The 25804-nt window shown below is 42.3% G+C and overlaps 1 protein-coding gene across 17 annotated transcripts in view; it reads left to right on the plus strand.

The window, feature by feature from the left end:
• The window catches only part of CUX1 (cut like homeobox 1), a 268016-nt gene that overhangs the window by 210303 nt on the left and 31909 nt on the right, over window positions 1–25804 (plus strand). For 10 of the 17 annotated variants that reach the window (XM_035559220.2, XM_035559233.2, XM_035559222.2 and 7 more), the window contains 3 exons: window positions 12860–13162; window positions 17612–17800; window positions 22649–22913. The exons of 1 other annotated variant lie outside the window; for it this stretch is intronic. In XM_035559220.2, coding sequence (XP_035415113.1) covers window positions 12860–13162; window positions 17612–17800; window positions 22649–22913 — 757 coding nt within the window. Of the gene's footprint in view, window positions 1–12859; window positions 13163–14654; window positions 14718–17611; window positions 17801–22648; window positions 22914–25804 lie in introns of all 17 variants that reach the window. 6 more of the 17 variants (XM_035559218.2, XM_035559219.2, XM_035559229.2 and 3 more) reach the window with 1 other exon arrangement.

The following is a 25804-nucleotide window of genomic DNA, read 5'->3' on the forward strand; positions in this document are numbered from 1 at the left end:
ATTAGAGCTTGTTTCAAAATCAGAATCTAGCTTGAGATAATTGCATATTATCTGGTGATTTAAAAACCCAAGATCTACTGTATTTAGATCAACTAAAATATGCATAAAAGCCTTATTTTCAAAATAAAACATTTGTAACAACAGGGAGATTACTTCTTATCATCTCTTGGGAAAGAAATCTGAAAAAAAATCAGAACGCAATCTACGCTTGCTGTAGTTAGGATATTAGCAGACATACTACGGAATGGTGACAGACCCAGGTATCCCTTATATTTTTATTTATATAATACTCATTCCTGTAATAGCTTTCAGTCCAGGAGCTGCCAAGTGGGCAGGTAGTTGACGGTGTACAGGGTAGATGTCCTTGTTTATCTGATAGCAGAAGGGTGCTGTCACATCTACCACTCCGTGAGAAGTAATGGGGGGAGAGCGTGCCTTTCGGGCTTGCGACTCGTGTTCAGGATTACCACCCTGACATGCTTACCGAGAGCTTGCTGGCCATGGGGTGGCAATGGAGAAGCTCTGACCTTCCCTCCCCATGGTCCGTGATGATTTTGTTCATTGTACTGTTTTGTGTTGGGTGAGAAGAGCTGGCTGATGGTGCTCCAGGTGTGCTGGGATCAGCACGTGGAGAACTGAATCCGCAGTACCTGGAGAGCACAGGAAGGCTTGGTCCAGTGATGCTGAAGGATCTTCCCAGATTTTAGTTGTTTTTTACTGGCGAATCAAAAAGAAGAGGGAGATTGTTTTGCAGTCCTTTGCTGGCATTCTGAGTTAACAAAACTGTGCCTGGCATGGAATGGTTCTGGTTAATGTGGCCTGTAGTAGGAAAGAGAAGGGAGAACACGTGGCTTTTTAATGGCTCAGAACTCCTTGTATGCATAGGTTATGTTCAGAGACCAGTTTTTGAGTCTGTGTGTGGTTGAGAAGGTTGTCTCCTTTTGTGCTAGGTACAAATGCGTTTGTAAAGTTCGGAGCTGAACAACAAAGTCAGCCGAGCAGTTACCTCCGTAAAACCCTAAAACCCACTGGTGCATACTGGGGAGGTTTCCACATTCTTTCTGTGTGGCTGGAGATTGCAGCGCTGCAGCAGTTGGCCCTGGCTGTCTTGATTTCAAACCATAGGATATCAGTTGGCTTCTCATAAGGGCAGCTGTTGTAGTCTGTCTGTAACGTCTGTGATCATATTCTGTGCCATTTCCCTGACATTTGGACCATGAAAACCTTCCTGGCAGCCTTTATGGTATCAATAAAGCTGGGAGAATCGCTGTCAAGGCACCTTACTGGGACCTGGGAATGCAGCGTGAAGTCAGTGCTTCAACTTCGTTCTTAATATAACATTGGATATCATTGCTAGGCATCATCTGGTCATTTCTGCCTGTTGCCTCGGCCTGTCCTCCATAGGCTGTGCTGGAGGGCCGTAGTCCTTTGTCCATCAGCAACGCTTTGTAAGGAGTCGGTATTTGTAGAGAAATTCCTGTCCTAGTTATATTCTTTTCCTTCCATTGAACCACCCAGTCATTAAACTTGCAGAAGATGACTCCGTCCTCATTGTGGTCATAGCTTTACTATTATAAAAGTGCTAAAATAAAATACATAATCACAGAGTGAACACTATTTTCTAGGCAGATATTCCTTGCGGCTGAATTATAATGACAAAGCACCAACACACTTTTCATATTAATATGGCAAGAGGAGACTCACGCTGTATTCTGAAGACAAATTTAATTCACTCTGAAGCGTGGCTATGAGTTCATAGCATTTGTTTTGGAGAAGTTCCCCGGTCAGGTGGCAGCACTGCTTTATTTCTGTGGTTAATTTGGGAGTGGGGGTCCTTCACCTTCACCTGCCCTTGGTGTGCGTGGCAGGGACTCCAAGCAAGGAGCTTGTGTGCCAAGTGTGCTGCTGCCTCTGTCGCAAAGTCTTCATTTTAAAAAGAAGAGCTCATTAATGAATGTTTGTTTTAAGCTCTATAAAAAAAAAGAAACTCCCCTGACCATTGTTGCTGCTACGCTTCTCAGGTAATTTGGAAGAGTGTCAGTTTGCATAATAGTTGCTAAAAAGTGGATGTAGGTCGTGAATTACTTTCACCGTAACTGTGGTGTCAATCTGAGCACGAGCCTCCTGTGCACTCTTCAGGCATTTTTTAAAAGAAGTCATGGTCGTTGAATATGAGAGCTGTGTAAGTTCCACTTTTCATCATCTGCTTGCTTATTACTTCATTTCATTATTTACCAGCGTTCGCTGTCCCTCCGTTGCTCATTTGGAAAGGAGCAGGCCCCTTTGGGGAGCGGGCCCACGTTGCCTCCTCTGCCTCTTCCTGGGCGCGGGGGGATTCTCCTGCCAGCTGCCAACCACAGCGGAGCTGCCTGGCAAACGATGAGCCGATACGTTTGAAAGCCAAATACAAAAATAACTGGAGCAGCACTGAAACGCGAGCGAGGCCATCGCAGCCGTGCTGTAGCTTCGGGGGGGGTCAGGAGCTGGGGTGATGGCTGCACTCTGTCCCCCGTGGGCTGGCAGCTGCAGAAGGGGTCGGGAGGGCTGTTCTCTGAAGGGCTCAAGCAGTTTTCTGTCGGTAATGGGAGGCTCTGGCAGCTGGCAGGAGCTCACGGTGGTGGCTCGTGGGAAGAGGAGGCGCGGGGCCACAGAGGTGGCTGCGGGGTCCGGCCGCCCGTGGCTGCCACAAGCGGGATGGAGATGGCCATCACACTGGGTGCCAGCCCCACTGCTGCTTGAAGAATTACAAAATGCTCCTCCGGTGGATGAAAATTACCTTGCTTTCAATTCAAAGAACACATAATGGGCTATTTTCCTCCCAAAATACTGAAAACAAGGTGTGCTACCACCAAATGTGCAGGTTGTTATTTCCTTTTTATAATAGGGATGGAGCTACGAGGCAGCTGCCTTCTGCTCAAAGTAGCTCTGACACAGGGAAATAAACAGCCTGCTAGACTCTGAATCCTCTTCTGATTATAAAGAGTTATGTATTACTTGAGAGCAAATCATCCCCAAGAAAAAAAAAAAAAAACAGAAAATTAATACCTTCTAAGCTACCTTCTAGCCTGTCCTTTGCATTAGAGTGCAGCAGAAAAGAGGAAAAAATTATGATTTTGTCTCCCCTAATTTGATAGGTATTGGAGGTTTTTAAATTTGCCAACAGCTGTTCAAAGAAACAGCAAATGAAAGAATCCAGTGATTATTTGAAATCTGTTAAGAACCACAACTTGCACTGAAAACAAAACAAATTTGAAATCAAATTTAAATAAAAGTGAAAATAGGAAAATGTCCAATTAATTAGCCTCATGAAAGGAAAAAGTCTAGTGGCAAGAAGAAACAAAAGGTGAGTCTACCTGTAAATGTCCCACTTTTGTACTTCTCAAAGATTCTGCTAGAAACAACTTACAGATGCTTGTTCCTGGGCTCTACGTATTATGCCCCACAGCGTGCTTGAAAAGGATGATTGTTCCGCAGAAGAATCTTTTTTATACTACCCATTGGCACAGCCTGAGCTTGCCAAAATATCCTCATTTTGATGTCAGTGCTCCAGATACCTCCAATGGGCCTGGCCGAGGACAGTGAGGTGCTTTGGAGAAGTCATTTTGTCCTTGTGAGTTACTCTCAGTAGTCCGGCCTTGCTGCAGAGCCCAGGCCCTGCTGATTTTTGGGGTGCTCCCCGTTGGGTGCTCCCCTCCTGGGCCTTCTCCTGAGGCCCCCAGCCCCACATTTCTGCCTCCGAAGGGAAGTCAGGATGGGTGCATGTGGGAGCTGCCCCTGGGTGTTCCCCAAAGAGGCGAGGTGTTAGGTGAGCTGCCTTGTGCCTGCCCTGGTGGTTTGCATTTGTTTCTCTCTTTTACCCCTCTGGAACTTGGCTCCTAAAAATAGTGCAAGTTTGAACTGGCAGATGTTTCATTTGTCCTTTACGAGAGGACCAAAATTAGACTCTCATTCGGCACATAAATAAAGCAACTTTAACTGCCTTTATACGAACTTTGCAATTACTGTCTATTGAAGTTGCAACATTTTGTGGGGTTTGGTGGGGAAGGGTATTATGTAAGCAATACCAGTACCTAAAAAGCCACTAGAGCCTGAAAGAGAGGACGAACAGGAGCAAGCCCAACTGTTGTTTGGGGGTGGGTTTTTTTTGTTTGTTTGTTCATTTTTTCTTTTTTTTTGAAGGAAAAAAAAAACATTTTCTGATCTGTGGCAGATTTATTTTTTTTTTCTAATGAAGATTTCATTAAAAAAAAGGCAAAAGTAACTTGGAAATGCTCAGAGAGCTGCCTGTTGTAAAGGTAAAAAAAAAATAATAAAAGGACAGCAATGGTTTCTGTAATTTTCAGAGAAAAATCTGCACAGAATGCCTGAAGCTGGGTTAGCAGTGGGACTCCCCAGGGGCAACAGAAAGATGTTATAATCAATTACCACATCATAACACTGATGTATGATAATTACTGAGTGTTCCTCCTGAGATAGTGCAGCATTTGGCTGGGATGCGGCTCTTTCATGGTCCACTGCCTGATTAATATGCAAATAATAGGCTGATTGCATGATGAATGCAGAAAATGAGTTCGCTGATAACGTGAGCACCGAAGCGGGAAGATGATAAATTACTTTTACTGACTGTCCTACATTAAGTACCCTTTCTCAACAATTTTATCACAAATTAAGTAAAGCAGTATGGAGAGATTATGAGGACGTGTAAAATAATGTACCTTAATAGCTTTTATAATATTGTTGCATACAATGAAAATGTCATTTTGTTTCAGTACTTTTGCCAGCACTCCTCCCGAAGAGGAGAGCATTAGGTATAGCAATGTTCAGGGTCACTCTCCTTCAGCTGCTTTCTCTTAAGATGAAGAACAAGCCCCTGCTGTGGTTGTTAGATGGGACTTTTCTAGCAGGCAAGGAATCCAGTTGTTAGCCTCGGATCCATCCCATAAGTATCTCGCCCATAGCAAATAAATGTCCACATTGTTTAGAGGGGGAAATACATATAAATGCAAAATGGGACGCAATGCACATACACGTTCTGCTTCTTACTCTTGTCTGGAGCAGACAGATGAAAATCTCGAAGGGCGGTGTAGGTACACCTTCACGCTTAGGCTTACAATAGAGAAGGACAACAGACAGTCAAAAATACTGTAAGGCTTCAAAGTTAGTGTCTAATCACAAGGTCATCAAGTCAACAACGACACCATAAATTGCCACAGAGCCTCTCTAAAAGCTCTAAGTCTGTTTTCCAAAAGGTATTGTGCACGGGTTTGTTTTGATTATACTAAAAATGTAACTGTGTGGGGTTGTGGCATCTTGATTGATTGCTTTCGTGACATATTTGTTTTAATATTCAGAAAAATCCTTAATAAAGCTTGTGCACACAAGCTGTTTTAATAATAAGGTTATTGAAAATATTTTCCAACACTTATTTCTAAATATTGACTTCTGACTTAAGTTACGGAAACCCAGAAAAATCTGAATATTAAATAAAGATTAACAAAGCAGAGCAATGTCTTTTAAAGCAGCCATGGTTTTGCCATTAATCATCTAAATTAAAATCTGATTTCATAATATAAATGTTTTTTTAATTGTTTAAGGGTGATACCAGAGAAAAATTAAAAATTAAAAAAAAAAAACATTCAGCACTTTTCAATGCAAATATCCTACTTAGGAACCTATATGCAAGCCAGCAGGTATTTGAGGAAATTCTCCCTACATGCTTGTTGCATTGTTTACCTCTTCCATAGACATCTGATTTTGGCTAGGGAGACTTGGAAAGGATTTTGGGGCTGCTGGTCTGACCCAAATGGTGTTCTGATGTTTCTGATTCTGTCTCTTCATCCAACTAAAAAGAATTCCCAAGTTCTTTCTATTTTCCTCCATTTGATGTAAAACAGCACATAAAATCATGAGATCTGCTTCCCTATGGGCCATTGCAAGTGTCCCTTAATGGTGCGTATTTGAAAGCTGTCTCAGATGGTGCACTTGTGCCAGGGGTTGGTGTGTCCAGCCCAGCACCGGGTAGATCTCAGTGGGGTTTTTCTCTTTAATTAACTCAAGTTGCATCCTTCTGCACATCTGCATATCCAAACTGCCCCTCGTAGTGATCTGTAGCCCCTACTCGAGCCCATCCACACCCCAGCGGACAAATCCCAGAGCCCTCCTAATCTGGTGGAAGTTGGATGGTTTGAGTTGGTGCCACCCTACGGTTGTTGAGCTCTCTGAGACGTGGCTTGGCCGTTCCTCCTGTGCTTGTAGCTGAACTTGCCTCCCTGCATCCAGCCCTACCACGGTGCTTATGTTGTACAGACCAGAACTTTTCAGCTTATGAGGCATTTTGCATCAGCAGGGCACAAAGTACCTCTCTAATAGAGTTTAGGTGCTTGCTGGTACAGGGTGCATTCAAAGGGCTGCCAGCACTCACCACCCAGGGCAGGGCGCTCAGCAACGAAGGCCAGAGAAAGAGGAGTGAGCCCCATGAGAGAAGCTGCACTGTTAGCACAGTTTGGGGCACAGTAGTGCGATTTCCAAGACTGTCTGTGAGGCATTTGTGAGTGCACCTTCATTGCAAGGAGAATTGGTCACCTAACTTATCTAAGAACTTGTAAATGTTCGGCTGTAAATTTTTCTTCGAGTCTAATGCCAGTTCTTTTCTGAACTTCGTCTTATTTCTCTAGCTCCTTCTGCTTTCTAGAATGGCTAAAAACATATGTTTTTTAGTATAAGCACAGAGCAAACCATGTAATTATTGAAAATGCAACATAAAGTTGCAGCTACACCCTGTAATTCTCCAACAATACTCAGAAGCAGATATTTTCAGGTACTTTTAACATTTACTCTGATCCTTCAGCTAGATGTATGTGCTTCTGTCTTTGACGTATGTTATTCCTATGCAGAATGGGGACTTTTATTGTTTATTTTCCCCTAGTAATCTCTGAGTTAGCCAGAGCTGGTTTCCTCCCCTTTCAGTGCAGACACACATACATCTGCATGCTGTCCTGAAGGGCTTTTCTTTTGATCCCTTCCCCCCTTCACATAAAATTTCCCTGAGCTGAGACCCAAAATAACGTTTTCCCCAAAGTTAAAACATTTGCAAAACAAACAAACAAAATCCCCCGGGTCGTGGTGGAAATCTATAATCATAACTATAGCAAGCACTTGCAATCATGAATGCACGGACCTGCCTACTTCATATCATTATATGTGCACACTGGAGGGAGGTTTTTATACCCACTACAAATAACTGGGGGAGTTTATAACTATAGGGAGGATCATATTTTCATAAGCCAAATTAATTTGCACATTGTAAATAGGCAAGATTCATTCACTTAAAGTTAATCCACCAAAAATGCTACCTGCGAGGAAGAGTTCAGCTTTCACGGGTGTTTTCGTTTAATTAGTCAGAAGAGGGATGTATTGCGGTGCTGTTCAACAAATGCTTACCTGATTTATTACAAAGATCAAACTCGCACTGTATGGCTGTTAACGTGGAGAGCTGTTGGGGTTCTTAAGGAGATCCCGCAAAGACAGCGCTTCTGGAGTTAAAATGAGGCAGAAGGTTGGGAACGAGAACTCTGCCTGGAAGTGTCAGACCCTGGAAAACAGTAACTGGGTTGTCCTGAGTACGCTGTCATTGATGAGCTGGGTGAGGAGGGCCTGGCTCTCAGGACAACACACCCTGGGTTTTGGTCTACAAACTGGACAGAGTGGGCAGCCCAGTGACCAGGGGAACACAGAAACCTATCCAGTCCCAGTGTGCGACACGTGGATCTCAGGCAGCCTGCCAGGTCTGTTGTTGTCCATTAACTGATCTGTATGAGGAGGTAAACGCAGGCCCTGAAGTACCAAATGCTCTTTTAAGAGGTTGCGGAGAAATCTCCTGTCCGCATTTGTCTGCTTTCATCTTTCGTACTAATTTGCCGTAAAAGCAATGAGCGGAGCACAGGATGCTTGGTTGCCTCTCGTGCTGCCGTGCGCGGAGCATCCTCTTCTTGCTGTCCTGTGGTAAGGAGCTGTGGGTTCCACTGGTCTGCCGTGGAACAGAAGCCCAGGCTTGGGACATCACGAGAAGTGGTACATCAACCCAACCGCCAGATAAATCATGTTTGGGTTCCTGTCGGAATGTCACAGAGCACCCTGTCATTTTGTTTTAGCAACTTGTCCTTCCAAATGCGCAGTTCGCCTTATGGCATGCCAGCAGTAAAAATGTCACTTACAATAATTACTTTTTGGTGAAAATGCTTGCTGACTTCCTACCTTCAAGCTGTTTTTTACACAGTGGGGAGATAATAAGAAATGACTTTATCCTGACTGCTCAAATGAACACTAAATGGAATTTAGGTTATTATTACTGCAGATAGAGGACTCTGTATTGAAATTTAAATAGTGGATCAGATAAACTACAGAGATTTGTCTCTGAAAATTATAGTGGATCTGCTTTTTCAATCCACTTCTCTGTGAAACTTAAGGCAGCTGTTGTCTGCCTGCTGTCTTTAGAATATAATATTTTTCATAATCCATTTAGAGGCCCCTGAATACCTTCTGTGTTTTGCATGGTCTTCCCCCAACTTCTCCATGTACCTTGATTCCCCCAAGTCTTTTGCAGCTTAGTGGCTTGTGCTAGCACCCACGGTTGGGCAGTTTATTCCTCCTGCAGTTCCTGGGCTGCTGAAGTGCAGGATGCTCCTTGGGGAAGCGGAGGGTCCTAGCAGGGGAGGCTCAGCACGCTGAGCTCCTGTCGGATGCTTGTGAGTTCAGATGCTCTTGTTGCACGCCCTTTAATTCACAAGAGGACATAAAGGAGCTGAGGCAGGGTCTGAGCAAAAGTGGCAAACCTGCAGCTCTCAAAATGTATGCAAGAAGTACCTGGGGAACCTGCCAGTGCTGGCCGGCAGCAGCGTGATGCTTCTGGACTGGTGAAACCGTACCCAGGGCTCCGCAGCACGCTGTTATCTGGATACTGCTGTTGATGGAGTACATTTGAGGCTGGTGTCAGGTCATGTAGATGTCTATGATTTTCAGGGAGGGGTAGCAGACATGACCTGGAAGTCTTTGCATCTGAGGTGAGCTTCAGTAGGAGGCTCCAGCTGCTGTGTGCTGTGGGTCTGAGCTGTACCGCTGCTTTTTTACCAAGGGATGTGGTGAAGGTGCTTCCTCCAGGTGGAAGAGTTCTGGAATATGATCATGATAGAAACTGAGGAAGGTGTAGAGAGGATGGTTGGAACCAAAGCATCATTTGGCTTCATCCATTGCAACAAGGAAAGCAAGACCACAAAAGATTTTCTGCATTCGTATAATTAAGGCCAGGTCAATTTGTTATAGTTCTCAGCCAGTTTTATGGTATGTTCAGCCAAACCCTGGTCATACACACTAAATGGTCTGCAAAGTATGTTGACTTTCTTAACTGTTAGGTACTAAACAGATGGGTGGAATGTGGGTAAGCTGATGTAGGGTTGTATAATGTTGAGTTTGTTTCCATTTGTTGTTGTACCTTTATATTAGATTATATGTCCCTCTCTAGGGTTGTGTCTCTATGATGACACTTGTCAATGTCAACCAGTACTTACGTAAAATTTACCCCAGTTTCTTGATCATCGAAAGTCATCATGTTGATCCATATCTTCATCACATACTCAGGCCCTGACACACACCATCTTCCCACCAAGTTAGTTTGGAGGGGTTTTGTTGCAGGTCTTTCTCCCAGCCTCTACGAAGTGCGAGGCATGGCTCACTTCTGTGGCTACCCGAGGCTTCAAAAAATGAATAAAAAGTAAGAAATTCCTAGGTGATGCAGAGAGTGTGACACCAGTGATACTCTTGATCTCTCTAGCTCTTTACTTCACCTTATTTTTGAAGCTTTTGGGCTTTTGCTTCAGGTTTTAAACTGCATACAGGCTGCTGGGATGCAAAATGCAGAGTACCCTTGGTATTGCAAAGTTTATCTGAAATTTATTAAAGATACTTTGTCAGTAGTGTGGGATTTGCCAGTTGTGCATGATGGGATACCCAGAGCCTAATATAACACAGTTTTACACCCGTCTGGACAAATGACCTCCTCTTCTCTAAATACATGTGTAAATGTTCAGTGAGCATTGCTTACATGCTCACAAGAAATCAGATTGTTCTTAAGTTAGCACTATTTTTCGTTTAAGTCTGGGGTTAGAAAAACAGAACGTGTTTTTAAAAAATATGCTTTCACTATTACTTTCATTGGAAATGTTCAATTGCTGCTTTTGAAATCTTAATATCTATTTTTCAGATGTCCTGAATTTGCTTCTTTGTCCTGTGAGGAACTTGAGAGAAATGAATGCAGACAAATTATTTCATAAAACATATGAAATGACTGTAGATTGACAGTTTAATTTGTAATAGTGAATACATTCAATTTTCCCCTTTGTTCTGTCAGCAATCACTTGTACTCTAAATGTCTATTTAATTTTTTAAGTAGATTAATGGGAAATGTTTGTGTTATTTGATTATTGAATTGACTTTTCCAAATAATGGATCTTTTCCTCCAATATTTATATCATCTCAGAAATGTTTTTCCATAAGGGAGAAGTGCTAAGAATGAGTGGGGAGCATATTTGGAGTTATTTGTAGTTGATGCGCATAATGCCTCATCTGAAATCGCTGTACACTTGCTTTCGTTGGGAGAAAAAAAGCAGTTTGTCATCTGTACTGCCTTCCAAAATTAGGTTCAGATAATCCTACCTTTTTTAAGATTGGTCTTAAAAACAAAATTCAAGTAAGCTCTCGATGTGTGATATAAAAAATAGATAAGCTAATATGTGAGCACCGTGGAGCATTTCGGTGATAGATTATAATATAGATTACCTCCGTTGTTTACATAATTAGGCTGGGCAGGGAAGGGAGAGGGAGGAGGAAGCATCACTACATGCTTTTGTTGAGTCCTGCAGGAGGGGGGAGGTTGTTTTGGTTTGGTTTGGGATTTTTTTTGTGTTCTCCGTGTGTGCATGTGGTTTACGGGGCTCGGATGAGGAATTGTATAGGAAATTTGCAGCTGCTCTAGTTACTTGGTAAGATTTGTATAAGCTGGCACAAGGGACAAAATTAGAGGGAACTTGAACGAGTGCCGTGCAGTTTATTAGCTAGGCAGCCATAATTTTGACCTTGCTGTGGGTTAAAGGACACAGACCTGAGAAGAAATCTGTTTATCATGTAGGGAATTCATGCCATCCCTGACAGTGTACAGTGAACAAGATGGATGATCTGCCAAATTGGTCCCTCGCATGGGTGAATCAGGGCAAATTTACAGTACAATTCCTCCGCTGCTCCTGATACAAAAATAACATTTGCTGGGTTTTATATTCAGTTGTATGGTGACCTGGGGTGAACAGAGAAAAGAAATAGGATTTATAGTATCCTTCTCGCCTTAAAGATTTATATGCACCTTGCTTTCCTTGTATGTCTGCCTATTTTGCATCTTTCATAAAGCACTAAGAAATAAGTCCAATTGCTTGTTTTGAGAGCAGCTCAGTGTCAGGGAACCTCTCTTAAACTGCAGGATCGAGAGAGCTTCTGTTGCCTTGAACACCACAATTACACCGTGAACCCTGCTCCATTTGAACCCTACTTTTAGTTACGTGGCGTTTTCCTGTAGTGCCAAGGATATGCCATCCGTGCTGCATGAGCTGTGTGCTCTGTGAGGACTTGCCTGTATTCTGAATAGGGAAAAAAGGGGAAATTTGGGGTTAGCCGTTACCTTGGTAGGGATGGCTGCAGAGTGAGCCGCTGCCCCAGCAGTGTTGCAGATCTCAGGAAAACACAGTTCTGTGCAGAGACTGGGATTTTCATGCAGACTGGCCTCATCCTTGCATGATGGTGAACATTGTAAGCTTCCTTCAGAGATCTTGAGGTGAATCTGCTGATGTATGAATCTGAGACACCTATAATTAACCATGTCAGCTAATGAGATGTAAGACAGCAAGGAGAAGGAAGCAGTACCACGAAAATGGAACTGTAAATGGAGAAATTGAATGTACTCTTTATCTTTTTAAAGGAATTGTTCTTCTAAAGCACATCGTTTACATGTTGGTGCCCTAAAAAAATGTTTAGACTGTACCCTTAGATGTCTGGATTTTCTGCATAAGCTCGTTGGTACATTCCATTAGAGATAAATGTGAACTTAAAAGGGGAAAACAACATTTTGTGCAGAACCTATTGTTGGCAAATTAACAGATTCAGAAAGCTTTCTTTCAAAGTGTCAAAATAAGAGATTTTGATGTCTCCTGATCCACTAGCCATCTTTTTGTTGTATTCTTAAACACATTAATTAATACAACATAATTAGAAACTGTATTTTAATCTTGTTAATTCTGGGCAAAGAAAAGTGCAAAAACATGATGCATGTGATAAACGATATGAAATCAATAACAGTCTCAAGATACAAAGTTGTATCAATTGTAGAAAATCCCTCATTGACAGTAGCACATAGTGGCTAAGTGAGTTTCTTATAAGTCATAGAAAGAGGCTTAAACCAGTCTATAACAGTAGATTTAAGAGCATCCTTACACAAAAATGTTGTAGAAAGCAGAACTATAAGATTTCCTGACCAAGGAAATTCCATGCAACCTTACAAGTGGTTGTACTTCATTTATTCCTGATTTTTATTTGTATATTCTTGTCTTTTTATGAAAGAAAAGATTACTCAAGATAAAATTAGAAAATAATTCTGTTTTTAAAAGGAGGCTTTTCAGTAACCAAGTCATAAGAAGTAGCATTTTGCATACTTAGGCATTTCTTTAAGTAGGTAGAATATAAATGAGAGGAAAGTTAAATATCCTGCAATCAAAACATTACAATTATGCTAAAGTGGGGACTTTTTTTCTTTTTTTAATTGCAGAAAGCACTCCAAAGACTTCTGCCAGTTGCAGTCCTGCTCCTGAATCTCCTATGAGTTCCAGTGAATCAGTGAAAAGCCTGACTGAATTGGTACAGCAGCCCTGTCCCACTATAGAGACAAGTAAGGATGGCAAATCCCAAGAATCTAGTGAGCCACCTGCTTCTGAATCCCAGTCCACAACACCTTTGCCGCTGTCAGGCCACTCGGCACTCAGCATTCAAGAACTGGTTGCTATGTCCCCTGAGCTGGATACGTATGGCATTACAAAAAGGGTCAAAGAAGTGCTAACGGACAACAATCTTGGTAAATCGCTTTATTCTCATTGCTTGGCTGAAATAAAATGAAAGTTTTCATGCTTTTATTTCTAAGCTATATTTCAGTAACTGATGATTACAAGAGTACTTGGTTTTGACTCTGGCCTTAGCTTTCACCTTTTAAAAAGATACTTTTAAAGAGTAAAAAAAATGCTTTCATATTGTCATACTCTACTTACCAATATATGATGATACCCTTGCTCTCCTTAAGCTCTGATTCTGGCTCACCAGCCAGATACTGCTCCCACCTCCCTAAATGCAGTCCAGCAGGCTGTCAGGATGACCAAAATCCCAAAGCCAGTAAGGTCTCTACTTGAGAAATGCTGATTTCCCCGTGCTTGTAGGTTCAAGGCATCAGCAGTTCAGGCAGAGGTGAAGTAGAGGAGTGCAGCATGATTAGAAAGGGAGATGCATCACAAGGGAAAATGTAGTGTGCCTGCAGAGCTAGGATGGTAAATTCAGACTCAGCTGAGGTTTATATGAACCTGTAGGTAGGCATATGGGGCCATTCAGTTATATTGCTTAGAGACACGCAAAGCAAAGGCTGCTTTTGCCTGCAGATGAGTTTTTAGGTATCAAATTAAGTGTAATGTTGATATGGCTGACGATATTTGGAATAGTCAAAGGGAATAACCCAATCAGAGTGTGCGAAATCCATGCTTAATGCTGCCACTGTGCCTCTAAATCAGTAGTTCTTATCTGTTTAACACTTGCTTTCCTCACAACGCATTGGGAAACTTTTAGGAATCCTTTGAAATTTCTAGGTAGAAGGCAGGAAGGTTGCACCAGCGTTACCTATACATACATCTGGTGCTGAGCATGGGATTCATCTCACCTGCATTTAGATGTTCAAAGTAGATGTCTGAGCTGGTGGAGACAAATCACTCTCCAGAGGTGCCAGTTTCTCACTGTTCGCTAGAGATGGGTCCAAAAAGATAAGTTTAGGTTTAGACTGCTGATATGTATGTGGGAAGAATTTCATCCATATCATCTGAATGTTATGACTGTATAAGTAAAAACTCCTTTATTTCAGTACATAAGGAAGCCCTTTTTTCAGCTAGACACAGGATAACAGGTGTTACTGTCAGAGATATTTTTTTTTAAGGGGGAAGAATACTGGGGTGGGGGAGGTTGCAAGTTCTCATTTAATATAATTTGGGGAAAAAAAAGGAAAATGGCCCTGATCCTGGGCATACTCTGCATGAGAGTGTTCCACTGAACCCAGCAGAATTACTTGCTCGTGCACATTGACATAGGCAAACTGTGGTTGCTAGTTCAGTGGACCTAATGTACAGATAAAGCCACAAGTCACGGGAAGGGTTTACAAGTTCAAGCCCCTAGTTTTTAAGCAAAATACTGTTGAGTGCTGTACCTGCTCTGGTGTTCCAGAGAGGTTTGAAAAAAGTATTTTTGTTTACGTTTGCTTTGATGCCATTTTTACTTAGTCTTTTTTATTTCCCATGATTTTTGTTTTCCTACAGTGTGGCTGACAAGCCTAAAAAGCAGCAGAAGAGCCAGGAAATGTGCCCCAAACTCTGCATTAGGTGTGGAACCAGTTTCAATGTCTCCTTTTGCGCCCTCAGTGTGCTAGTGCACCAGGCTGACTTGGTGCACAGGTTTCTCTGTCTTAGGCCACAGGGCCTTGTGAACCTGTCTTAGGCAACTGCTGGTGGCTCCCTTCAAATACCATCGGCCAGTAAAGACCACGATTGTGTGAAACTATTCCAGATGGCTCAGCAAACCAGGCTTGGGTTTGACGGGTCTCTCCTCCCGTGCTTTTAAGCATTCATTCAGCAGTCACCATTTTAGCAAACGATGCTGGCAGCGTTAACGCTGAGTTGTTGCTAGTGTTCCTACCCCCAAATGTCATATTATCAGTGATTCCCCGTTGAGCAACATATAACCTGGATACAGAGGGAAGCGAATGCAGTGAGCTGTTGAAAGATTGCAGTATTGGGGACTTTGCAGGAAGGGCTGGGACTAACCATGAAAGCAGCATAATTTGCAGGAAGTTTCCTCCATGAGCAGCTACATCAGCGGGAACAGGTGTGAAGAACATTAGGCAAAAAGATGGGGAGAATTAACAGGAGTTTTAGGAAGCCTGTGCTTAAAAATATTTAAGTTATTAATAACACTGATGAAGACAGAATGCGATACATCTGCTACCCCAAGAATGATTTCTAACACATTCTCCATTGGCTTGGGAGTCTTTCAGGTGTTTTATCCTGCCCTGCTGTGTCCTAGGATAAGATAAATGACACAAACATTTTTAGCTTCTTCCTTAATACCTAAAGAATGTGATGTTATCTCCTTCCTTGGTTGTTTAATTCCTGGGCTCTAATTTGAAGGTCATTTCCTTCAGCAGCCTTGCTAGGACCTGCTCCGGGCTGCTTATTTCCGCCCCCTTTGCACATTAGTGCCAGTATTCCTGTCTGTATGGCTGCACAGTAAGCCAGACCAGCTGGTCTGAGTCGAAACTGCCCATTTTACTGGTGGCGGGTTGGTTTGACCCAGGTCAGGTCCCCTCTCCCATTTACGTGGCCGGTTGCAGTGCCTGGCGCTGCTGCACCATGGCTGTCAGAGCTCTGCTCACCCCGCTGCAGCCAGGGAGCAGCCAGAGCACAGAAAGTGGGGGCAACTCTAAAGGGAAGTTATTTACTAAGGCAAATTAAAATAGTTTTGTAGAAGCAGTCCTAGCTCAAAAGTAGCTGGCAGTTTTAAAGGTAAATGGATAAGGTCTTACCCATCTTTTTAAACATACAGAGAAACAGGGAGGCAGTAGGTTAACAATACAGGGGCTCTGAAGGTGGCCCTCGATGACTTCTTTCTTCTGATTTTCCTGATAGTGAGGGAAGTTGAAAATCACTTATTACTTAGGAACCTAAGTAAATTCTGATTTTAGGTTTTTGTTCAGTCTGCAAGAACTATTTTCAGGGTTAGTTCCAGTGCTTATTAGCAGACTTGCTTGCTAACCCTGTCCTTGCTTCCCCTCTCCACCTTTCATAATCTCAACTGCTTCCTCCAAAAGCTTTGCAGAGCCACCTGCCCCGCTCATCCGCATGGGATGTTCTGCATGGGTGTCTGCTGTTAACTGAGCCCACCATCCCTCATCTCCCTGTGCAGGCAAAAAAATCATGAGGCCAGAAGTTTTGTGGGGTATTTAAAGAGGAAGAGGAGATTTATGGAGTCTGGCACATGGGAGGGGGCTACAGAGCAGGTATTTTCCACGTCCCGTTTGTGTCAGGAGCAGATGAGGCTGTGTAGGGAAGAGCTGATGGTGCTTTTACAAGTGACAAGGACAAGCATATCCTGCACTGCTGCAGGAGGACAAGCCTGCATCTGCACGGACCCCTCGGGATCTGTTTGCTGCCACAGGCTAACGCCGCTGGCACTGCTAGGACGTGAAGAAAGAGCGTTCTGCTTTGTGTTGGGGTGAGGGCATTCAGAAGCCAAGGATCAGACACAAGACCCTGAGGCCTAAACATGGTCGGGATGGGAAGATCTTTGGGTTACCTTGAAAATACATGAGAGCTGCACTGCCATCAGAAATCACCAGGGGTGACTCAGATGACTTCAGGCTTTGTCATGTAACAAAGGCTGTTGCATATCAAGGCAGTTTAGCTTAGGAACAAAACTGAAGTAAAGGTTTGTAGGAAAGCAGCTGTATGGTTGGGTTTGAGCTGCAGAGGCGTTTTCCACAGTCCTCAATAACTGAGATTTTAACCATATAAAACTAGTGTTATTAATGCACTTACAAATGCTGTACATTGAAAAGCATTTTTAGTTTTTACCCTGCCAGACAATAGCATTGTGAAAGAAGTAAAATTAATTATTAACTAGAAGTACTGTAGAGGCTATAAAAACTGGAAAAGCTGTTATATTGTAAAATGTGATTATCTGCACTTGCTAAAACACTGTTAGAACACCACATATAGTACAACACAGAAAATATTTACACATGTCTTTGAGGACATTTAAATGACTATTGCTGAATGGGGGTTGCATTGGTTTTGGTTCGTTGATTGCTTGAAATGTTTGGATTGCCCTGCTGGAATGAAGCTGTTGCAATACCCTCCTGCACAAGAGCTAAGTAGTCTCACTGCTCTTAACTAGTTGCCTGCTTAGCTGCAAGTTTGGTTTATTTTTAATCTCATTAATTTTAACTTTATGCACACTGTTTCCACTGTAAGGTCCTGATCCTTAAAGGTGTTGAGCTCCCCTCTTTGCCACAGTCAGATCCTAAGGATTAAACTAAAGCTCAATATTTACACCTTTAGTGGGTGGGGAGAGCTTTTATTCTTCTAAATGTTTCTTTTGGGTTTTCAAGCAATTTTGAAGTAAGAATAATTGATGAATGATCTCGTAGATGTGTTCTGTCTTTTTAGTTTGCCTTGTCTCTTAGCTGAATGAATTCATGCCATTTTCAATTTCATATTAGGTCAGCGTTTGTTTGGGGAGACAATCCTAGGGCTAACACAAGGCTCTGTCTCAGACCTTCTGGCTCGCCCAAAGCCCTGGCACAAGCTGAGTTTGAAGGGACGAGAACCCTTTGTCCGCATGCAGCTGTGGCTGAACGATCCCAACAACGTGGAGAAGCTGATGGATATGAAACGAATGGAGAAAAAAGGTAACTTGGAGCTGACTGCTGACTCATGTTTTCCATTATTTCAAAGATGACTGTGTCTTTTATAATTCTCCATAAAGAGTATAGAGGCAGCATTGATCCAGTATTATGAAGGTTATTCAAACAGACTTCATAACAGCTTTTTCTTAGTTTTATTTGATGCTAGCTCAAGCAGATACATCTCAAAAAAAAATTACGCACGAAAACCCTGAATATTCACCAGCTGTCATGAAATCATTGCTATATTCTCCTGTAGATTAATTACTGAGGCCCTGGTGTATCACTGATAACTTGCCTTACCAAATGAGAAATGTGAGTTTGGGAGCTGGCTTTGGGTTATTAGTTAATGGTGCTGCAGCTGGTCACAGATGTTGGGCTGAAGGAGCTGTGTGTTGATTCCTGAGAGATCTTCTTCCAGTCCTGCATGGATGGTTACTAAGAGGCAAGAAAAATGCAGCATTTATGAAAGGGTGTTTGAGAATAATTCAGTCTATAGCCTTTATAGGGTTGGGGAAGGTGATTTTATTCAGACACACTTGTGTAAAATGGCCATGTCATGAGCATGCACCTGTGAGAGATTTCAGTTATTTCAGGTATCTTAGGAGGGAGCATATACTGATAATCTTAGCCTATTCTCTATATTTTAAATTGATTACTAAAAAACAGTGGTTATTCAGAGCCCTGGTTTTAGTGCGTATGTGTGATTTTACGAGAGGCTTATAGACTGCCATTATCAGCAGTTAACTAATTAATGATATATACATCTCTCAAGCTATCCCTTAATGATATTAGTACAGACAGCATTAATCGTGTGCACTGAAAGCACTGCTGTTGACTGATGTCCTGAAAGCATTAACACATTTGATCAAGAACTTTGTGATTATATTAAAAATTACAGCGAGGGAGCTTCTGGGAAAATTGTGGTCTTGCATGCTTTTAAGAATATAATCAAATCCTTGTTATAGTAACCCATGTAATACCATGCAGTGCGGGATCTTATCTCAGATTGTGTGTGATCTGCCACTGGGAGCACAAGCCACTGGGGTTTCCTACTTACAGTTGTGAACCAAAGGGAGCCATGATGGTGTTTTGCTGTATTAGAAATACAGCAGAAATAAAATTGTCAACTAGCTGGATTTTTATAGTCTCAAAGAGAATATCACCCATAATGCAGGAAAATAAAATAAAAATAATTTAAAAGTAGTGCTGACAATATCCTTTCAAAACTGTTTTCTAAACTGGATTCTTATCAAATACTGTGCAATACATATGCTGTGTAGATGGCACCTGAATAGAGATAAGGCTATAAATCATCTGAGTCTCTGTACTGAGCGCCTCAACTGTGTAAGAGCTGTCCTCATGGCAGAGCACTCCAAACTGAATTCAGCCCTGTATTTTCAGCAAAATCCTTTCATGCAGGTAAGGATCCTGTGATGTAACCTTTTAAATTGCACTAGAGCCACATAAAGAATACAACTTTCCCTTAAGCTAATGGCAATTAGAGGACAATGCAAATGTATCTGCTACCAGTAAAACATTATTATCAATTATTTCTCTGCCTCTGTTTATTAAGAGAATAGATTGATAATTATGATACAGGTGAGCCGCATATATCTTTTTTTTTCCCTTTCTGCCAGTCTGAAGTTTATGCTATAAATGCCCTGTTAAGAGATTCTGAAAATTTGTAACGTTCATTAATGAACCTCTTCGGAGGAAGCCAGGGGTTCCCACTCAGTAGGCTGAGACACTCTGCACCACTTTTTCTGCCGAGGAGGAGTTCATCCCTTTTCCTTATAACCTCCCGGTGTGTGTGCTGCTGGCAACGTCACACTCCTCACTGAACAGTACTGAAGCCTGCTGTCAGGAGAAAATTTAATTCCCTTTATTTCCCCATTATTTCACTTTTTAATAATCTTGTTCAATACTGCATAAGATAAAAATTGTATTAGAAGGGGCTCTGCTTTACCTCAGTGGGCAGCCACTAGTTCTGCAATGGTGTCTGCATCATCTGTAGCTGAGCACATGCTGGGGAGTCTTCCCAGAGGGACACAGTGATGCTGGGCTGGCAACAGCAGGGGGAAAAGAAGAGGTAGGAAGACTGCAGAGAGAGCTGGCCTTGACAAGTTGGTCTCAGACACACATCCAGACTGTTGCCCACATGACATCAGTGGTGTTTTTTTTTTTTAGGTCTCCTGAGAAGTGGAGACCCATCACACACAAAAATCAAACGTCGCCAAAAATCAAGTGTGTTTGCAACTTGGATTCCAGTTTGAGCCTCGCTGTCACTGAAAATGTGCTGAATGATCTCCTTATGTTGTCTACAGGCAGCACATATGTTTAAAATAAGAATTAGAAAGGAAAAGCTTTTATAAAGTTTCCAGAGAGAGACATTAAAGCCTGGTGCTTAGGTACTAGTTCTTAGCTTAGGTACTGGTTCAGCACATGGCCACATGCCAGGATTGTGCCTTTGGCCCAATAGAAATTTGTTCTAATAATACATTATCCTCCAGGAAAACAATTGGTCATGACATAGCAGCAGGACTTTATTTTTATGTTAAGGAAATAATGTACATTTGTATGGTTTGTTCCATTCACACGAGAGACCCATATAAGTCCTTGCACCTTTTGTGAGGTTACAAAAGCAGAGGTAGGCATAGGGCACGAAATTCTTCCCAAGCTATCGCAGCTACGTGCTGTCTTTAGGAGTCTAAAGCAGGGAGCTCTGAGCTGCCAGAAATGCCATCCTTTGGAGGGCAGAGAAAGGAGAGATTCAGAGCATCCCAATGCATGGGTGTCTGGTGTTAACTCAGTCGCCTGACCAAATTCCAGAAACTCCAGTTAGAGATAGCCTAAACACGTTTTACATCTTCCACCCAAGGCTCTGTTTTGTTTCAGGGACTCCTTTAAGTTGCTGCACATTACTGAAGGGACAGATGTTGTCTTTCAGCCCTCTTGGTTGTTTTGCCAAAATAGACGAGAGAACCTTGCCTATGCCAGCATATCGATGCAAATTTGAAATAACAGCTAAGAGTCTTTGAATTTAAAGGCCTTATATAAATGTGAGCTTTTATCACTGGAACCATTAATTCTGTGGTTGAATTTTGTAACAATTCCTTGAGCGCTGCAAAAATGAAGCCAATAGGTCACCTTGAAATAATTCATTTACCTGTAATCACGTCACAGTTCTACATCTGCTTTGAACAGCTTAAATAGGTGATTTTTAAATGAAGTTTTTTCTTAAAAATTTAAGGCAGCTAAAACTTTGCTTTTTATAGTTATTTCAAACACATGCAGGAGTGTATCGTGGCAGAGTGATGGATCACGAGCAACTTGCGCTCTGTTCCATATCAGTGATCTTACACAGTAGGCAATCCACAGGTAATCTGTCATATTCAGGAAAAACAAAATGTGGGCCATGCAGATACCCCCTAAAGGTTACAGAGCATGTTCAAAATTCAGTTCAACAATAGTAAGATACTGCGTAAAAAGGTCCCACTGGACATAACACGACATAGAGGACAGGATGCTGAAACCCACAGGAGACAGAAGACCTGGCCAGACCTGTAGGGAGCTCTGCCAGAAGAAGTTGGCTTGCATGAGCAAGGCTTTCAGTATTGCAGTTTGTTTGATTGCATTGAATTTTTCTTCTTTGTGCACCCGCAGCCTAAAGGCAGAGCTGTGGAGAGAGAGAAATTTATTTTTTTGAAGAATTCAGTTGCTGGCTGGTGTGACCTGCCCCACATTGCTCCCTGGCTCCAATCAGAGCTCCTGGCTGCTGGAGATTTAGTGCCTGCTTGATTGATGTCAGGCTGGTGTAATCTGGAACATAATAGGCAGGGTTATCAAATTGCAGCTCTTGAATACCTAAACTCTTAAAAATCTAGAAGGTATTTAACAGGCTATTAAATATTTTATTGACAAGATTCATCTATATTTGCTGTTTTCAGCCCCCTCATTAGCAATGCTTGTGCGTGATACTGCCAGGTGCAGTAAATCCCACCTCCCTTCGCACAGTGTAAATCAATCACGTCAGTGACAGCATTTGCTGGGACTCTTTCCTCGCAGAATTTTGCCAGGATAATTCAGTCCCTGCTGGGCAGGCAGGAGGGTCAGCAGTGGTATTGTAGGCTGCTGCCGTCAGCCTTCCTGAGCTGCAGTAGTGCAGCGAGGGATGTCTTCAAAGTACAGGCATTTTGGAAGGAGCCTTGTATAGGGGAGGAGGATGTTGTGGGCTGTTTTTCTTTCATAACCTGTCACCTGCTATAGTGAAGATCTGTAAGAAAAAGCAACAAACGCCTGATGGGTTTGTTCAGCCCGGTGCTGGGATGGCCGGGCTCTGGGCGCCATCGTGTGTTAGAGATGGAGCCTTGGCTGCCTTCAACTTCCAGAGGCGTATTTTTAATTCCAAGACCTTAAGTGTCAGGGAGACCTTAGTGTACGCCTTAAGTGTTTAACAAGCAAGACCATTTAAGTCTAAATGAAGGGTAACTGTCCTAATCAGGTGCTTATGTGGCAGTTCACCACCCTTGAAAGACTGAATTTAAAATCAGTCCTGCTAACTGAACCTTGTTACTCGTGTCCCATATTCATTGAAAAAGCAGAAAACTCTGACAGGTTTCCAGTTGATTCACCTTCTTTTCTTTCCCTTCTTTCTTCTTTTTTTTGTCTCTTGCATCCTCCTCATGTTTGCTTTGCTCTGATCTCTGATGATGCCCCTTCCCTTCTGTTTTCTCTGAATAGCCCATCCATGCATTTACAGCCTGTCATCTTCACATTTATTCCACAGCTCATATATTCATTGATTTTGCATTTGTATTCAGCTGGGGCTGATCTGATGCACTTCTCTTTCAGCTTACATGAAACGGCGACACAGCTCCGTTAGTGACAGTCAGTCTTGTGAGTCCTCATCCGCTGGCATAGACTACAGCCAGGGGGCCAGCCCGCAGCCACAGCATCAGCTGAAGAAGCCCCGGGTGGTGCTGGCACCAGAAGAGAAGGAAGCTCTGAAACGAGCCTACCAGCAAAAGCCATACCCATCACCAAAAACCATTGAGGAACTGGCTACGCAGCTCAACTTGAAAACCAGCACCGTGATCAACTGGTTCCACAACTACAGGTACGACATCTCCCAGGAGCCCTACTCATAAAGTATTTATTTTATTTGCTTTGGCAGGGTGCTACTTTCCTTCAGCAGACTGTGTCTGTTTCTGCTAGCACTGAGCAGTTGTACAAAATGAACAGTTTTGACAGCAGGGAGGTTCTAACAGCAATGCTAATGCTCCAGACTAATTTTAAGTCATCCCTGAGGAATAGCAATATTCACATACTGATGTAAGAAGTGCTTTTAAACACAAGTCTTGCTTTTGGGGTGGGCATTGATCTAGAGATGTCCACTGCTGTGTTGAATATTTATAAATCCCATTGCTATAAGCAAGACTGGTCTTTTTTACTTGCATATACAGACACACACAGACACACACTCATATGTATATATATATACATATAGGTGTGTGTTGTGCATCTTATGTCTGGGTCACTTGGCAGAGATTGCTTGAAACTGTCCTCTGCTGGATGGTATCAGAATTGCACTGGTTTTATTGTACATTTTTCTAGCATAAGAGCAAAAAGAGGATTTTTCTGCTAGGTCTTGGGTCACTGAGCTCTGAAAATAGGCATGTTGTGTGCGGTATTTCTGGGAAGCTTGCACAGCCATGAAGGACAGAGAACGGATAACCCTGAAGTCAGATGTTGCCACAGATTTATTTTGTTATTATGATTAAATCATTGAGTCCCACTGAAACGAAATAAGATGTTGGTCTGTTTGGTTCCTTTTTCATATTAGAGGGAACCTTCTCAATATTTGAACAGTTGAAGTAGGTTTTGGCCTAGAGACACCAATAAAAAGAAACAATGCTGGAATGGCATGTGAGACTTAGAAGGATTTGAATAAACATATTTTCAGCTGTGCTTGGGATTGGGAATCTTAATTAGTTCAGCAGACTTTTCTCCAAGAAATTTGTTCTAATGAATATTAAACAGGTACAGTTAAGATACCAGGTTTAATGCCATTCTGCTCCTTCACTCAGAGCCAGTAATGTTCCTAATTATTCTAACAGCAGCTTGCTAAACTTGTTTGTTTTCAGAAAACTGCTAACATTTAACGGGTATTTTCTGCTTTAGCCCTTCTCAGCTTTTCACAGGGAAGTTGCTGAAGCAGAAGAAGAATAGTTTAATGAGATATCTCAGAAATATTATGTACAATAGTAAAATAATGTTTATAGTAAACAATATAAAATTTAAAAATGATAACCAACGAGTAATCATATTTACAGTGAATTTCATTGACTTGAATTCGCTACAGATGCAGCCTCTTTCACTGCTCAGAGTTCTCCAAACACAGGCCTCTATTCCAATTCCCACTTCTAGGCAATTATACACAAGTTGGAGGAATGCCTATGAAAATATGTTCACTTGGGCCTGACAGCAAAATGTGCTGTTCTCACTTACGCAGACGAGTGCGGGAGCACTGGTGGCATGTGTCATCTTCCTCATTATCATGAGATCTCCTGCTCAGGCGTGCTGTGAGAAAGCGTGACAAGTCATGACTGATCAGCGTGTTTAGCCACACGAAGCTATACATTAATGTAGACTAGGTGCTGACAGTTGTATACAAAATAAAAAACGTATAAACAAGGTGCTATAAGCTTTTGGGTAGCACCAGCTTCACAGCACTGAGTGATCTGGACCTGCTCCCAGATGTGCTTCTGCTGAGTCTCTAGGCCTTTAAAGGGATGGCGTAAACCTGTTTGGAGCAGCACTGAAAACCAAACCATATGCCTGTTCTGTTCCTTAGTACAGTAACTTTCTTAACTTTTGTCATGAAGTACTCTTAAATCATTTGCAGGACATGGCAAAAGAGGTGCAAGTTACGAGCTCTGCTAGGGGAACAGGGTCAGACTGCTCTGCAGCTCGGGTGTTGTACGTAATGGGTAGTCTTTCTCCTCTTCATCTTCTTCAGGCCACACGATTTTATTTCTCTCTTTTAAACTCTTCCCTCAACCATTGCTCTTCCAAACTGAAGACTATACAGAAGCAGTTCCAACCCTCAGACCATTTAGCTGTTCTGTAATGCTAGTTTTTCTTTAAAGAAGCTTTACATGAGGGAGGGACAGATTTGGACATGTTAGTCTCCATTCTCTTGGGAATCCCATTACAGTGATGCTTTTCTTCCGGGATTCAGCCCAAACCTCACTTTCCAAGGGACGTTGCTACAACACAATCTAGTTTTATATCTACCAGATGGGAAGTCAGCAATAGCATTTATCAGCCACAGTAGAAGAAACTTGAAAAAAGTCCTCAGCAGGCAAAGAAGTAATCCACTTCAGAATATAAATAGATATAAAGGATTTTACTGCATTTGCAAACTTGTCCCAGTCTTTTGCTTTGCATCCATAGCAATTGTAGAGCTCTGGAAACAGAAAACATAAGAATATATCTTGAATTAATACTTGCATTAGTGAAGCACTTACAGGACACATCAGTCTAATGCTCCGTTATCTAAGGAACTCACTTAGAAGAGCGAGTAGGAAATGGGAATTTCAATCCAACTTCATGTGGTGAAACTGGCACAGAGACTCAGTAAGGTCATGGGGGTGATACTACAGAAGCATCAGGAACTGAAATCAACTTTCCTGAATTGTAATCTAGTGCTCTTGGATCCTAAATTTTGTTGCTCTTACTATGGGTATATTTTTCAGTGAACTGTAGCATTGTGCTTGGTTGGATGAGTTCCAGGAGTTGTGTAAAGGCTTGTACAGGAAACTTCAAATCTCTGATATTTTGAGTTACACTGACAAATGCCAACGGGATGTGTTGGTGTCAAGGCCAACACCTTCCACGGATAGGAACGCTCTCAAATTTCCTAGCTGCTGTCATCAGTTCTTCTTTACAATAGGGACTTAATATGAAATTAGTCAGGAGCCAGATTAGATTTCAGAAGCAGTGGGT

This window comes from Cygnus atratus, chromosome 20, assembly GCF_013377495.2.
Source record: "Cygnus atratus isolate AKBS03 ecotype Queensland, Australia chromosome 20, CAtr_DNAZoo_HiC_assembly, whole genome shotgun sequence".
Lineage (NCBI taxonomy): Eukaryota > Metazoa > Chordata > Aves > Anseriformes > Anatidae > Cygnus > Cygnus atratus.